This window comes from Drosophila subpulchrella, chromosome 3R (assembly GCF_014743375.2).
Source record: "Drosophila subpulchrella strain 33 F10 #4 breed RU33 chromosome 3R, RU_Dsub_v1.1 Primary Assembly, whole genome shotgun sequence".
Classification (NCBI taxonomy): domain Eukaryota; kingdom Metazoa; phylum Arthropoda; class Insecta; order Diptera; family Drosophilidae; genus Drosophila; species Drosophila subpulchrella.
The window spans coordinates 6,843,367-6,858,107 of NC_050609.1; the positions used below are offsets into that span (position 1 = coordinate 6,843,367).

The 14,741-nt window shown below is 43.2% G+C and overlaps 1 protein-coding gene across 4 annotated transcripts in view; it reads right to left on the minus strand.

Moving 5' to 3' along the window:
- LOC119550321 (nephrin) overlaps nucleotides 1-14,741 on the minus strand; it is a 67,398-nt gene that overhangs the window by 19,286 nt on the left and 33,371 nt on the right. For all 4 annotated transcript variants that reach the window (XM_037858939.1, XM_037858948.1, XM_037858930.1 and 1 more), the window contains exons 3-9: nucleotides 8,184-8,316; nucleotides 6,933-7,147; nucleotides 6,742-6,852; nucleotides 5,824-6,036; nucleotides 5,078-5,247; nucleotides 3,545-3,680; nucleotides 2,118-2,254 (exon numbers count right to left, since the gene is read on the minus strand). In XM_037858939.1, coding sequence (XP_037714867.1) covers nucleotides 2,118-2,254; nucleotides 3,545-3,680; nucleotides 5,078-5,247; nucleotides 5,824-6,036; nucleotides 6,742-6,852; nucleotides 6,933-7,147; nucleotides 8,184-8,316 — 1,115 coding nt within the window. The remainder of the gene's footprint in view (nucleotides 1-2,117; nucleotides 2,255-3,544; nucleotides 3,681-5,077; nucleotides 5,248-5,823; nucleotides 6,037-6,741; nucleotides 6,853-6,932; nucleotides 7,148-8,183; nucleotides 8,317-14,741) is intronic.

The window sequence follows — 14,741 nt, forward strand, 5'->3', positions numbered from 1 at the left end:
CATCACTAGCAGCACTAAATGGCAACCACAATGGAGCCAATGCCCCCGCTTTCCGCCTGGCTATTCTCCATTTGCCATTTGCTATTTGCCGAGCGGCAGTGGTTGCCACCGCCTAATGCGGTATTTTAGTGGGTCGAATAATAAACGGATTTTATTAAATCAAATTAATGTATTTTTCGGCATATAGCAGTCGACATCCGACATTGGGCATTCGACATTTGACAGCCGGCACTCGAACTGCTCATTGAATTATCCTGAATCGCAGGCGATGCCGATAAAGTGACTCCATGCGGATGCAAATGCTCCATTAGCACAGCTTGACTCCGGAATAATTCGATTATGCATTTAGTAGCAAAATCCAGACTGACATTTTCACATGCGCTTAATTAATTCATAATAATAATAATAATGCAATTTAAATAGCTTAAGTTCCTGCCACCGCCAGTGTATAGTTTGCAGATATATCCATAGGTATATGTATCGTTGACAGCTAATTTGCACCAGGGCGAACCGTCCGCGCCTCTGTGGAGACACGCGTTATAGATCCGCCGCAAATTGGCCATGCTGCATCATTTGATTATTTGTAAAATTCATTAAAAGGCCATGACGGTGCTGATGGAGGGCGGTAATTGCATTGGCCCTTGTGCAATAATGCATTTAACAATGCAGGAAAGTGCAGGGCGCACACATTTGTGTATCCCCTCGAAAGCTGCTTTAATTTGATTCCTCTGTGGGATTTCATTAATTTACCGACAGCGAAAGTTCAAGTTGACCCAGTGCAAAAGTTGGCAAAAGTGGGCAAATTCCAAGGAAAAGCGGAAAAGCGGCTGATAATAAAAATCTATATACGCCCAAAACTGACGTCGAACAACTCGAGGAAGTGACAAAGTTGGTTCTTTAGAACTTTTTTGCGCACATTTGGCCACTCGTTTTTCATAATTCTTTGCCTCATTTTCTCGGCAGCCTATTAATGCCAGAGCCAGAAAATGGCGAACCGAACCGAACTGAAAATCAAAAATCAAAGTGCCCTAAATAAAGAGAAGTTTTTAGAAAAGCAGCCCACCCACCCATTCTGCCAAATGATTTTGGCAATTTGTTAACTGCCTGGGCAAAGGAGAAAAATGGCAAGGAAAAAGCCAAGGGAAAATATGAGCTCGGGTTTATGGTTTTTGCTAGTTATGAAAAATGATGATGTGACCATGTGGACAAAACTGTCAAAGGATGTCAGAATCATGCGGTTTAATAATAAAAAGCCAAGACAAAGTCACAGCCAGCTAGTCAACAATGGTTTTTCGGCCAGCAAAAATAGCACAAAAATGGGGCAATCTCAATCTCTTTCGGTTTATTTGTCGCATGATTAATAGTTAAATAATTTGCAACACGAATGGACTTCAATGGACATCATGAGCCAATTATAAGACGTTTGAAAAATGAGCTGGGCATTTGTGGGACCGTTTCTCTCAGCCTTTCCTGACCACCATTGTTCTCCGCCCATCAGAGGAATCCTAGGCATTTCGGTCTTTAAGAAGTCGGGGTTCATCTTGCCAAATGAAATTGAACCGCAAAAGTGTCTGCTTATAGAGAGCCGCAAGAATGTCGACGCCTTGGGGCCACCAACAATTGATAATAAAAATTTCGAAAAGTGTCTGATACACGTCAGCTGTTGGTCGTTAGACTGGGGCGGTGAAAATGAAACACTGATAAAAATGGTGGAATAATTCCAAAAATATCAGATTGCGAAATATTACATTTTAAAAGTATTTAAATTAGGGTACATAATATAATAAACTATGTTATTATTATCATACTAAAATCAAAATTAAAAATCTTTAAGTCCTGATAGTATGGCAAATACTATGCAATTAATGGATTTTTATAATAAAGTTATGTAGTTATATTATAGCCCAATTTTAAATTTAATAAAAAACAGGTTCATATTTCAGTCAATGCTTAAAATACTTAAGTTAACTACAATTATTAAATGCCATATTTTTTTATATGTTAAATTATTGGATGAAAATCGAATGAAATATGTTTAAATTGACTAAAAATGTGGGGAAACTACTATTATTTTTGATCAGTGTGTGGAACTAGGCTAAATCAGTGGGTTTACTTACATTCTTAAACCAGGAGTAGCTGGTAACCGGCGGCCTGGCATCCGCCCGGCATTTAAAAGTCACATTCTGGCCCTCGGCCCTCGTCACCAGCCGGCTGGGATCCTCGTTGGCCAAGTGCACCGATACCGTGGGCGGATCTGTAAGAGTAGGCAGACGGCAGGAATAAGTAAGTAAGTGCGGCATCCGGCTTAATGAGCGCGGCGAATTGCTGAATAAAAGTCAAAATAATAAACGGCAATGGCCCCGGGAGGTGAGCTGAAGGTCCTGCTCCTGGTCAGCGGCATTGCGTAATGTACTTAGCCCCAGCTGCCGTACATCCTTCGGAAGGACGAGGAAGACGAGAAGGCCTCTTGACCACACGCCAAATGGGACTATTAGTTACGGTTGTAAAAATCTAATACGCGTCGGAGACTGTCGGCGCCACTTGGCCCCAGTCAGTCTTTAGCCACATTCCCCCGTTTTTCTGACATTTTGAGTATGGAAAAGGGACCAAACTATAGTGGTTTATTCTACGGCTCTCAAATGTCAAATTGCGTGGGCTGTTGGGCAGGAAAAAGCTCTGGTATTTATGGTAAATTATTAAAAGGCAGGACAAAGGCCGGCCTGATTTAAGTGCAGGTAATTCAGCCTTTCTTATTGTGAAACACTCCGAAAAGATGGAATGACCTTTGGAATATAGTTTACAATTTAATGTTTTAACATTTATTCATTGCTCAAAGTCAAATAAATAAAAGAATATAAAATATAAAAAAATAAAACCAATTGGTGTAATATTAAAAAAACTATTAAATTCCAAATTTAATTCAAATTTAAGACTAACGAAATCTTGATCATGTTTTTTCCCAGTGCTCTCGTCCAACCCACTTTTATACAAAGAAACTTGAACGAGAGCAGCGGAGGGAGTAATGTAAAACGGAAGCCGGAAGCGGATGTTGCAAATATTATGGAGGCCGGCAAAAAATAAAGAGCAATAGAAACATAACGGTGCAAATTTAATCAGGGCAAGTCGAAGAACACGACATTGAAGTCAACTTGACTGCATTTTATAAGCAGCTTAGCGATGGCTATAGGTGGCCAACAGGTTGATGTGGCCCCTGGCCAACTTGCTCGGCTACGGATCCTTTGGCTTCTTTGGCTCCTTTGGCTCCTTTGGCCTTAATAAAATTACGCTGGCTCTGGCCGTAATATGCGTCTAATTGGACTTTCCTCGGTCCAGCTAACACACACACATACAGCCGCACACAAATAGGCCAGGACCTGGGCAGTTTGTGCCAAGGATACACAAAAGCCTCTACTGGCCATATGGCCCCGGATTCAGACCCAGACCCAAATGCCCGGCAGCCTTTATTCCACTGGCCGCATTTCTGCTAATAACAGGCTCCGAGTTCACCTGTCGCAAAGGAGGAATATATCCTGTGTGTACTCACATGCCACTCGGATGATGCGCTTGTCCTCGATGGCGCCACCGGAGAACCAGGGATTCGTGGCCCGACACGTCAGCTCGGCATTATCGTTCTCCGATGTTACCTTTAGAGTCAGGATACTCGTGGTGATATTGCCGTCCTGTGAGGTGGAAAAGGGAATAACATATGGGGATTATAAGCTTACAGCGATTAAAATGTAGAAAATAATCGAACAACAAGGTTATTAAAAAATCAAATAAAGTCCTGGAGGCCAAGTAAGTATCTAGAGAAAATAAATAAAATATTTTTGTTTTGCTTAAAACTTTTATAAACATCTTTTTACGTTTAATACATTTTATGCTCTGTATCTTTCTCTTTTTGAAAAAGCTAAACGTTTTTCTTTTATTATTGAAAATATTTTATATACCAAGGGAACGCGATACACCCTATCTGGAGATATTTTGTAGTGAAACCTAAACTCTTTTTGGACTGTCATATGCCCGAGTTCGATGCGCAACTTTACTCAGCTCAGGGTATGTGCTGTGGCCTTTCGAGTAGCATTTTCCAGCTCGGTCTTTGAAAATAATGACTCGAATTTCGAGCTAAGCCGATGTCTTTTTTGCAGCCCAGCCCAGTCAGCCCTCGGAAAAGCGGGGATGGAGCGGAGGAGCGGTGGAGGAGCTCATGGCAAACCGGGTATTAAGTTACGACATCAACCAGCTACAGGACCAAAGTCGAGCCACGTTTTGGCAACAATCGCAGCCAGTTCAGGGAAACTAACAAGCGCAGGACTCTCCCTGCCATGTGTGTATGTGGAAATCTGTCCCTGGGATCGAAGTCGAGTCGGTTATGCACGAGTTGACTAATGCCTGGCGACGTTTGGCAGCAACTATCCATTTACATGGCATAATTAGAAAACGAAAAAGGCAGTGCCAGTGCCACCACGAAAGCGTACTAATGGATGCCGAAAACTGAGACATCTCCAAAAGCACTGGCAGAAGGATCTGATAAATGCGAGTTGAAGTGGAAAAAAATTGCTTCCATTTGCTAAAGGCCCCAATTCCAATAAAAATTCGCACATTAACCGGGGCCATGGAGTGAAAATTTGTGCAGCTTGCCCGAAACTTTTCGCCAATGCAGTTCATCAAAGAAGAGAAGGTTCGTCTCTCCTACTGCTCCTGCTCCTCCGATACCCTAATCCTTTTCTGTGTCCTTCTGCGGCTGGCGGAAAACTGGAAAAGTTTGCCCTGCTCGCACTTAGGGTCACCCAGTGGTCGCCTGGGTTGCCTTTGTTGTTGTCCCCGAATCTGAAGCTATTAAGCGCCTCCCATCCCGGGGTTTTATATATGTGTATGTGTACAAGTGCCTGCTGCAGTGCGGCCAGCTATCAAATGTCAAACGCTCGAAGCAAATTTTCCGGCACAAAGTTGCGTTGTCCTGGGAACAGGCAACAAGAATGAAAACTTTCTCCTCATCCGGGATACACGCCCCTTATGTCTCTTCGCCCCTTAAAATAGTCCGACAATTTGGGGCAATTTGGCTGGGAAATTTACTCACCTCCTTGTCGCTGTGCACGGTGACCTCAGCATTCCGGATGGGCTCGCCATCGAGCAGCCAGGTGATCTTGGCCGCAGGATACGAGCCCCAGGACTCGCAGCGAATGGGCATGGGTTGGCCGGCGGTAAGCAGCTCGTTGGGAGTGGCAATCTTCACGCGAACAGGTTTCACTGGGAATGTGGAAAAAATAATATTACTTTATAACTAAGTACCTAAATTTAGTTTAAAATAGGAAAACTTTACACTGTTTACACTGTTAAACAAATATTTAAGGCATAACAATATGTAAAAACCATTTCTACCATACCTATTTTAAAATAACGTAAGAAACCTTTTAACGTTTGTTACTTTTCTATTTTTAGTAATAATAATTTTAAAATTCATAAAAATGTTTTTTTTAAATGGAAATTTTTTTTTTTAGATTTTTTTAGAACAATTTAAATAATTCTAAAAATTGTTTCAAGTTATATTTTTTATATTTTTAACTTTAAGAGTTGGCTTTAAAATATTTTGATTTGGTTGCCATCTGCCTAAAACCCATTTCTTCAAAGGGTATATCAGTACTGTATATATTTTAGACAACATTTTCATCCAGCAATAAAGGTAAAAGGATCTTTTGGTCAACAAGACTACTAATCAGCGAATGTTTTCGTATCTCTAAGTGAAATGCAAAACTTTATTTGCAAGTAGCTGGCGGAACTTTAAGGTAATGAAATGCAAATATTTATGGGAGGGGGGAGACTCACAGTAAACCTGCACGGTGACATCCTTGCGGACGGGATCCACGAGTCGCGTTCCCTGCGCCCGGCACTCGATGCGAATTCCGTAAAAGTCCCGGGTGGTGGTTCCAATCAGCAGCTGATTAACCATCACGGTGGTGCCCTCCTCCACGGAGGTGTGGCTGGTGCCGATTAGCTCGGTGTCATCGCGCCACCAGGTGACCTTGGGCGGTGGGCGACCTGCAGAGAGTGGGGGGTGGGTAGAAAGAGATGGAAGAGCGCTCAGTGGGTTGTGATTTACATCAGCAGGGGATGCAGCTGCTCCCTTTCAGCCAGATGGAATGCGGGCCTCTCATCCCATCTGGCTGATATGCGTTAACCCGGGGGCAGCAGGATACGGCGGATCCTTGCCACCGGTTGCAATTGACACTCCTGAGTGCCATGGCAAACAATGCGTCGGACTGCGGTGGCTGTGGCACTGACAAATGCAGTTAAACGTACGATGGATAAGTGGGTCAAACCACCGCATAAAGTGCGTTTAAGTGCACGGTGCAAAACAGTTGGCAATTAAAGGGGATTAACACTGCTTTTCTGACTTAGCAACAACAGAGATTATTGGTCGTTAAGCTAATGCGATTTTTAATTAATGCCTAAAAATGTACTGATAATTTATTCATTTCACTTATTTAAAATAAGGCATTTATATTTAAAATAATTTCTGTACACTTTTTGTAATGTTAGGATGATTATTCCGATATTAAAAAACAGATTTCACATAAAATCCGACTACTTTTCATTATATATATTTAAGCTAACGGAAAATAATCCATTAAAAATGTAACTTTATTTATGACAATTTGATTATCTATCAGATATTCCATTATTTTATTTTTTCCATGTAGCCTGACAACTGCAGCCCGAAGCTTGAATCCGATAACTACTCACCTCCCCGCACTTGACAACAGAGGAAGAGCTCATAGCCCTCTCGGAAGGGTCCTGCCATCTGGGATATCTCCTTGCCCTGGGCATCGAAGATGCGCGGCTCCTCGGGAGGCACTGAAATGGATACCATAACCAGGATAATGTGGCCACTTTGGGAGTCAGCAATGCCACTACCATATAATATCGCCACTTACCAACTAAGGTCAGGTTGTGCCGGAAGTTGCGCGTTGGGGAGTTGAAGAAGTCGACGCGGCACCGATAGACGCCGCCATCCTCCGGCTTCACATCGTTGATCTGCAGGCGGGAATCCTTGGGATTATCGCCGATGCTGAAGAACAGACGTTGCCCCAGATCGCTAGCTATGGCCGCATGAGGAGCCAACTTCACGTTTCCGCCCCGCGAGTCCAGGCTGTGGAAAACCAAAATGGAAAATCAAGGAAAATCCAGGAAAACCAAGGCGGGTACAAGTGTGGGGGCGTGGCAGCATGTAGCGATTATTAGATGTCATAAATAAGCATATGCGTTCCGTTCCGTTCGACCGCCCCTCGCATAATTTAGGTCCATAAAAAATGACGCTCAATTTGCACACCATGAGAGCCAGTAGAACCAGAAGTTTAGTGTGGAGTGCTCAGGTCCTTCGTCTGTCTTCGTCCTGTTTGGAGCATATTTTCACCCCCAGCTCCGCGACTTTGGCAGCTTTGCGCAAATTGCAGTAATTTGTTGCTGTTTTAGTAAATTACTCAGTTTATTTCAGGACCTTTGGGGTGGCCAGTGCTCCTGCTGCATTTTCCCCGCTTATGATTATCGAGTGCCGGCCACTTCACGTGCACAGGACTGGCTGACACAGATCCCCAGCCCCCCTATACCATCCCATCCAATCCATCCATCCCTCCAGCCATCCATAAACCCCTTCTAATGAGTACTCCCGAGAGAGTTTTCCGAGTGTTTCCCGGCTGCCGCACGCAAAGTCGGAAGGCATTTCCACTTGGCATGCAGGGCACACGCTGGCTGCCACAATTTATATTGAAAATTTATCAGCGCAAATTTATAAAAATCCCTGTGTGTGAGGGCCGATGGCTTCGGGGTCTCCATGTGCGTGAAAATTTGCTACACTTTAGCAACGACAGCCGTAATCGGATGTGCTTTACATTTATTATAACAAAGTGGATTATGACAGGCGCATCCTTGCCCGCAAAAAAAAAACACATCCTCGCATGTACATTGTACGCACATATGTGTGGCAGCTGCCGGAAATAAGCCAAAAGCGCTCGGCTCGGCGAGAAAAAATAAAACACGTTAGGTGTAAGAAAAGGGATGTTGACGATTATTTCACGCTCCTGATGGATGGATGGATGGACGGCTGTCTGGCAGGCTCTTCAAGTGGATGATTACGCACCAGTGACCCGGGAGATAACCAGAACATATAGGGAAGTAGTTTCGCTCACCTGTACAGAGGAATGCCCGTGGTGTCCTTGAACCAGAGCAGCAGCTTCACCGAGTCCTGCGACGTGGGCGGGGTCAAGTCGCAGGGCAGCTCCACGGTTTTGCCCAGGGCGGCCCAAACCAATCGAGCGGGTACTGTGGGCGAAAAAGGAAAGTATATTATTTCTTTGAATGGAGAGAAAATACCCTACAGTCTAAAAACATTACAAAATAGATGTTTCATTAAAATGATTTCCTTACAAGGCTTTTATTTGCCTAAGTCTAAAATAAAAACGTTCAGCATTTTAGTTTTAAGAAAAATACATTTTTTAAATATTTACAGGATATTACCCAATAAGTATCTTACAGTGTAAAAATTTGTATATTTAATGTCTTTAAAACATTTAAAAAGCTTGCTTTAAAAAGCTTTATCACTTAAACGTTCCATTTTGAATAAAACTGCTCATCCTAACTCCCATTTTCTTCTGGACCTCAAAACATCTTGATTTCCAAAGGACATTTTCCCCGTTTTCTTCACTTTTTTCCATTTTATTAGCCAGGCAAGGGAACTGCCGCCACCAGTCGAAGTTGATCCAGGAGCAATACCTTGCCGTGCGATATATATTTATTTATTATTTGCACTTCCTGCATGATTCGGCTGATTGTTTGTTATTTTAACACAAAGCTTCCGCTTGCTATTCGCGGCAGCCCCGCCCCCAAAAGCGCTGGAAACGCCTGAGCGCCCACACCTGATCAAGGGCCACGCCCCCTTAAACCGCCCACCGCCTTGTACCGCCCAAGTATTGTTGTTGTCTTCCGTTCCGTTTCCCGGTTGTCGTCACCAGCGCCATCAGTTTGTCGTTGTCGAGCTTGATGTTTCTTTTTTGGTCCTTGTCGGTTGGTTTTTCGCTCCCCCATATTATATATATATATATATATATTCCTTTTTTGATTTGAAAAAAAGAATATGATTTCTTGTGAATTTGTGCTGGGCCCATGTTTTGTGTTACTTTATTTGACAGGGGGCAACCTGTAAAATTTCCACATTGTTTCCGCCCGAGCGGCTTCTTTTATTTTTGCTCCACCTGAACAATAATGCGGCTGTCGTTTCGTTTTTTCTGGGCCTCGTTATCTGGTTCCTTAAAGCAAGACACTGTGTTTAAATTGCCCCCGAGTTTATTTGCAGTTTAAATTCCCAACTCGATCGGCTGAGCTTTTATGGCTTCATTTCCAGCGACACCAGGCAAAGTTTTCATTTGGCAAAAAATACTCGAATAATATATTTTCGTTGCTCTTTGATGTTGCAATGTTTTTTTTTACGAGCGGGTATATGGGATTAGAGAAAAACAAAAAATTTATATATGTATGTGCAGCAGCAGCAAAAATATTTGCAAATTATTGAAATCCCACAACGCAGCGCTCTAAGCTGTGTTCTTTTGGCCGCAAAAACCAAAGAGTTGGCCATTTGTTATGCGTTGCATACTTGCCGGCGCTTACTCGCTGACAACTTGAGCAAAATGGCAAACAAAATGGCTTCTGTTGCCGGAGCTCTGCTGCCGCCGCTGCTACTGCAATTTGTCAAACGCTTTGGCTTGCGGCAGGCTGTGCAAATATGCGGCCAAACGAGCGAAGACGACACCTAGCTCCGTAAATCCTTATGAATGGCCCCGGATCTCCGGATACCCCGGATACCCCGGATGTGCGAGGCCAAATGGCAGTGTCTAAATCTGAATCATGGCTGCTTGGGTCACGCATGTGGTTGCACCATCCCCTCGAGCGGAAGGGGAATCGGAATCGGAATCCCACTCCTCTTCCTGACCAATTAAGCACAGGGCTGGGAGCACTTTTGATGTGCTGCCCCCACTCCCAATCGCATCCAGATCTATTTTTAATTGCCTCTGGCATTCGCCCAGTTGTTAGCGGCAATCGTCTGCTCGTTCCTAATGATTTATGCCCACATTTAATTCTTCTATTGGCAGGCAGTCGTCCTCGTCTTTGATGTGTCTTCCAAAGTTCCGAGTGTTCCAAGGCGAAAAACTGAGTCTACCTGCGGCCCACCCTCGTTTTTGATGTTTTGTTTTGACACATCGCATTATTTCTGGCTATTTTTAGCCACTGGTAATTTACTTAACCCAGAGATGCCGAGAATGCCGATGAACGAGGGCGCGACAAGAGCACCTCCCCGTTCAATTGGAATTTCCACTGCATGAGGGAGTTTCTGGGTAGCTCATCATTTGTGCATCGGTGCATTTGACAGGCTCTCAGGCAGCATGGATCAATTCATTTCCATCGAATGCGTTGAGTGTTTATGGCTGTTTTATAATTCCAATTAAGAACAATGGAGTGTTTTCGAATGCGTTTTCGAATGAAGTGGGGATGGGAAAAGCATTGGGAGATGATCTCTCTGGGGATGAGATCCATCATAGATAGAAAGCCCTTTTTATTGTGTTTTATTTTACGATTTAAGCATTTTCCCCATGGCCCTAAGGCTTTAAGTTTAGTCGGGGAAAATTGCGCATACGCAGCGTGTTACTTTGCATGCATAAACCAGTAGCAGCTAGCAGCTTTTCGTGCCCCATTTGGCCAGGAAGCCTTCTCGGCTTCTCCCTGCCACAAGGCCACAGCCCCAAGACAACGTTGCATTAATTATGCAGTGGTTGGAGGCCTCTGCGGCTCTTTAAGATTTAAGATTTCTACGTAGTACAGCCAGCGGATATATTTAATTGATTTCTTTCTTTTGCTTCTTGCGGCTTTGTTGGCTGCAATCCAATAGTTTAATGAACTTTGGGCAAAATAAACCCATGGCAAGCGAAAAGTGTTGCAAAAACAATAATAGAAAATCAACAAAGCGTTTGGCTAAATAAACTTAGACTCACAGGCTGCCTATTAAGTGTGCCGTGTCATTGTAAACAGTAGCCAAAAACAATGGTTTTGTAACAGGGGGAAAAAAACGAGTGTATTTGGCAATCTTTCAATTTGTGCACATTTTTTCTGTGTTGGCCAAATGGTTCTGTTCAATTGATATTTAAAGCGTAAGCGAGTGGAATTCGGATCGGGCCATTGGGGTTGACACATAGCACATAGCACATATAATATAGCACATATAACATAACACATTACACATACGCACTGTATGCGCAGTGCGGTTTTGTTCTGCGGTTGTGGCTTTGTCTTCTTGGTAAATGGTAAATGGTGGCTGGTGGCTGGCGAATGGTTGGGGTCTGATTGAAACGTTTGCCAAACGCACATAAAAGTCAATTACGCAAAATATAAGTTAGTTAATTAACTGAAAATCAGAGAGGCGTTGGCGGGCTCAGCATAAATATAAATGTGCTATGCTCCCGATTCTTAGCCCTTTTTGTGCCGCAGCGTGTGCCTGTATGTTTGAGCTGCTGCTAATGAAAAGTTTATTTAGAACGGTGGCAAGTCGGAACTAAACCAAATTACAGGCAATTGCCAAGATAAATATTTGAGTTTCACTATTCAGAGCGGCAGCAGCAGATGATGCTACACTGCGCCAGTTTGCCATATGCCCTTCTGTTCTACTTGTAAAAAGGGATGGGGTAACTCTTCGATGCTGCCCCGGCTCTTAAATATTTTATTCAGACTCTCCAACCGGACTCTGGCCTTTTCATTTCCTCATTTTCCCTTGTCTCCCCCTGAAATGCCGACCTTACTTACTGCTTTTTATTCCACGGCTGCCTTTGCCGCGTTGGGCCAAATTGTTTACATTTAAATTGTACATTATGGCAAACATACACACACACACTCGCACACACACTTACTTGCCACAAAATGTAGCAAGTTGAGAGCGAAAGTGGTTGCCATTGCGGACGAATCTCCCCCTGCTGCCATTCCTCCATCTGCTGTCGGGTCACGCCCCCCTGCCACGCCCCTTTGTAGTGTAGTCAAAGTCGTCAGTGACCCTAATGTACTTTCTCACACTTTTTAGCATGCATTACGGGCTGCCTAACATGGTTGCCTCCATTCAGCCTGTGTGTGTGTAAATAACTTTTAAAGTGCTTTACTCGCACACACAGAAATGTGAGTATGAATATTTACTTATAATTAGAAATGCCAGAATGTTTTGTTTTCCTTAGTTCAGCCTTTGACTTTGCCTCTGCGTATTTTTCTTCTCTGCGTGTGTGTGTGCACTTCCGGTTGCCGCCATCTTTGGGGGCAAATAAACCCCAAAAAGTGCTCAACACGAGTACATGACTCTTGTGTTCTCGTAGCTCTTTGTTTGCATTACTTCGTTTTCGGCCAGAACACTGGTAATGTAGAAATTAAGCAGCTCCCTTTTCGCAGGGGACTGGCAAAGCAAGAAAAATGGTTCAAAAATTATTTAAAGACCAAATGTTTTGGGCGAGTGTCGCGAATTCATGGCGCCAAAGAAGTCGAGCAACAAATGTTCGCGCCAGGCGATTCAATTAGGCGAAATATTTCTTGGCGGCCCCCTGAAATGAAATGTTCCCCAACATTCTTTTGCAGGCTTATTAATAACAAGTGTGTGCACTGATAGAAAAAAAGGCTTAAGGTTAGAATACATATTTTATGTAATTTATGTAATAAGAGAATTGAACCAATCCTACTAGAAGGGTAATAAAATATAAATGTACTAATGACTTTGTTAAAAAATTTGATATTTTAATTTACATTTCTGTATAGTTATAAAAACCATTGGATTTTTTTTAAACTCTTTGTTACTTGATCCAAAAATCCATTCATGGCTAAATTCAGCATTACAGAAAAAATCTTTGGTTAAATAGTGAAAGCTGGAGCTTTAATGGCTTGAACTCCGTATCAATTTCTCCAATTGCTGCAACAGATTTATATATACAGGTCAAAATGTAGAAATGTATCAAATTCATCACAGAAATAATAATGATAATTTAAAGCTCAAATTTACATTGTTACATTTTATTTATCATCAAAACATTCTTAGTTACAACATTTATTTCGTGTGTTGGAAAAGTATTCATTTTCCTGTGGACTACTGATGTAGCTGACCGAAACCACTGCCACGCCCCTTATATGTCCGAGAATTTTCTCGCAGTTCAGCTGGGGATTTTTTCACAAATCTGGCAAGTCGTTGTCGATGTCGTTGTGGGTCAGCCGGCACTCCGCCGGCCTGGCAGTGAAAGTTTTCAAATTAAATTTTGCGACGCCATTTTCAATTAGAAAACTTCCCGGCCAAAGTCTCTCGCAGAAGCGCGACTCACTCGCTCGCTCGCCGTTTTCCAAAACGCCCACTAGCCACCAGCATTTCCCAACCTCCCACGATTTTCCCAGCCCATTTTCCCCATTCGTCTGCTTGTGCCACATCATCGGTTCAAGTTGGCTTTAGGTTTTCATCTTTTTACCCCGAGATTTTTCAGAGCCTGAGAAACGACCTTTCTCGGCGCTGCCTTTGCTTTCAATTAAAATGCGTTCGCTGTCATTTAGGACGCCGTATTGCACTGGCTACGTGATTTAATAATAAAATACGAAAAATATTCCAGTCAGCGCTTTGTTGTCCTTGTTGTCGGCCATTACGTGGCTGTTTTATATATATTTTTTTTGTTTTTGCCCCGATGTCCTGGCTCCTTGTTGGGTTTTTTCATCGCAACTGTTGCTCGCCTTTGCTGGGGGCTTCGGGGACTTAGCTCGAGAGTCCGTCTGCAGGAGGGGCATTTAAGCAACACATTAAATTCAGAGGGAGAATGTGGTCACATTGCAGCACTCGGCCAGTCTAAACAGGAATCCTATTATGCTCCATGGACCGACCTGCATTATTAATGGCCAAATTAGTTGTGGCTTTGGTTAATGTTGCTGTAAGCTGATTTCCTTGATTTATGGGCCACGCAACCTGGCCGTTTGTGTTTAATTATTTATTTGCTCAAACCGTTTTTTAATTGCCATTGATTGAATGCCACTTGCAGCGTATTAAAATTTCAGAGCATTGCAATTACAGAAAATAGCAAAATGCAAACAGCGGCAGCGTTGCAATTTTATTTTTATGTTAATTGGATCGAGGGTGGGCAGGTTGGAGGTCATCGCTCCAGAAGGTTCGACAGGTCGCTCTAATGGCGCGTAAATTACTGGGTACCAATTACATGGGAAGAATGTGGGCTACGCCTCTACCAGAATTGCAGCAACCACAGCAGCTGGTGCACTTGTCCATGAATTACACAAATTTATGCGCTTTTAATTTCGGGCCAAATGTAAAAATAACCAGCCACGTGGCAGGACGAAAGTCAAATACACTTTCTGGTGTCACCAGCAGGATTGAATCCTAAAAGCCCCGACTAGTCAGCTCAATTTCCGCTCCTCACTCGAGCTGTGAAATGTGTTGGTTTTAATAAACGCCGAGTCTGGGGACCACAAACCAGTCGAAAAAGCTGGGAAACGAAACTGAAACCGAAGCGGGAGAACAGTGAAAACATAGTGAAAATGAGCAAATAAATTAAAATGCCAGCAAATGGCACACAAAGCAGCCGCACGGCATTTAAAAAGTAAAATATGGCAACGACTTGCTGCAGGATATTTTCCGCCGACACAGCATTGCTGCTGTGCTGCTCCTGCTGCTGCTGCTGCTGCTG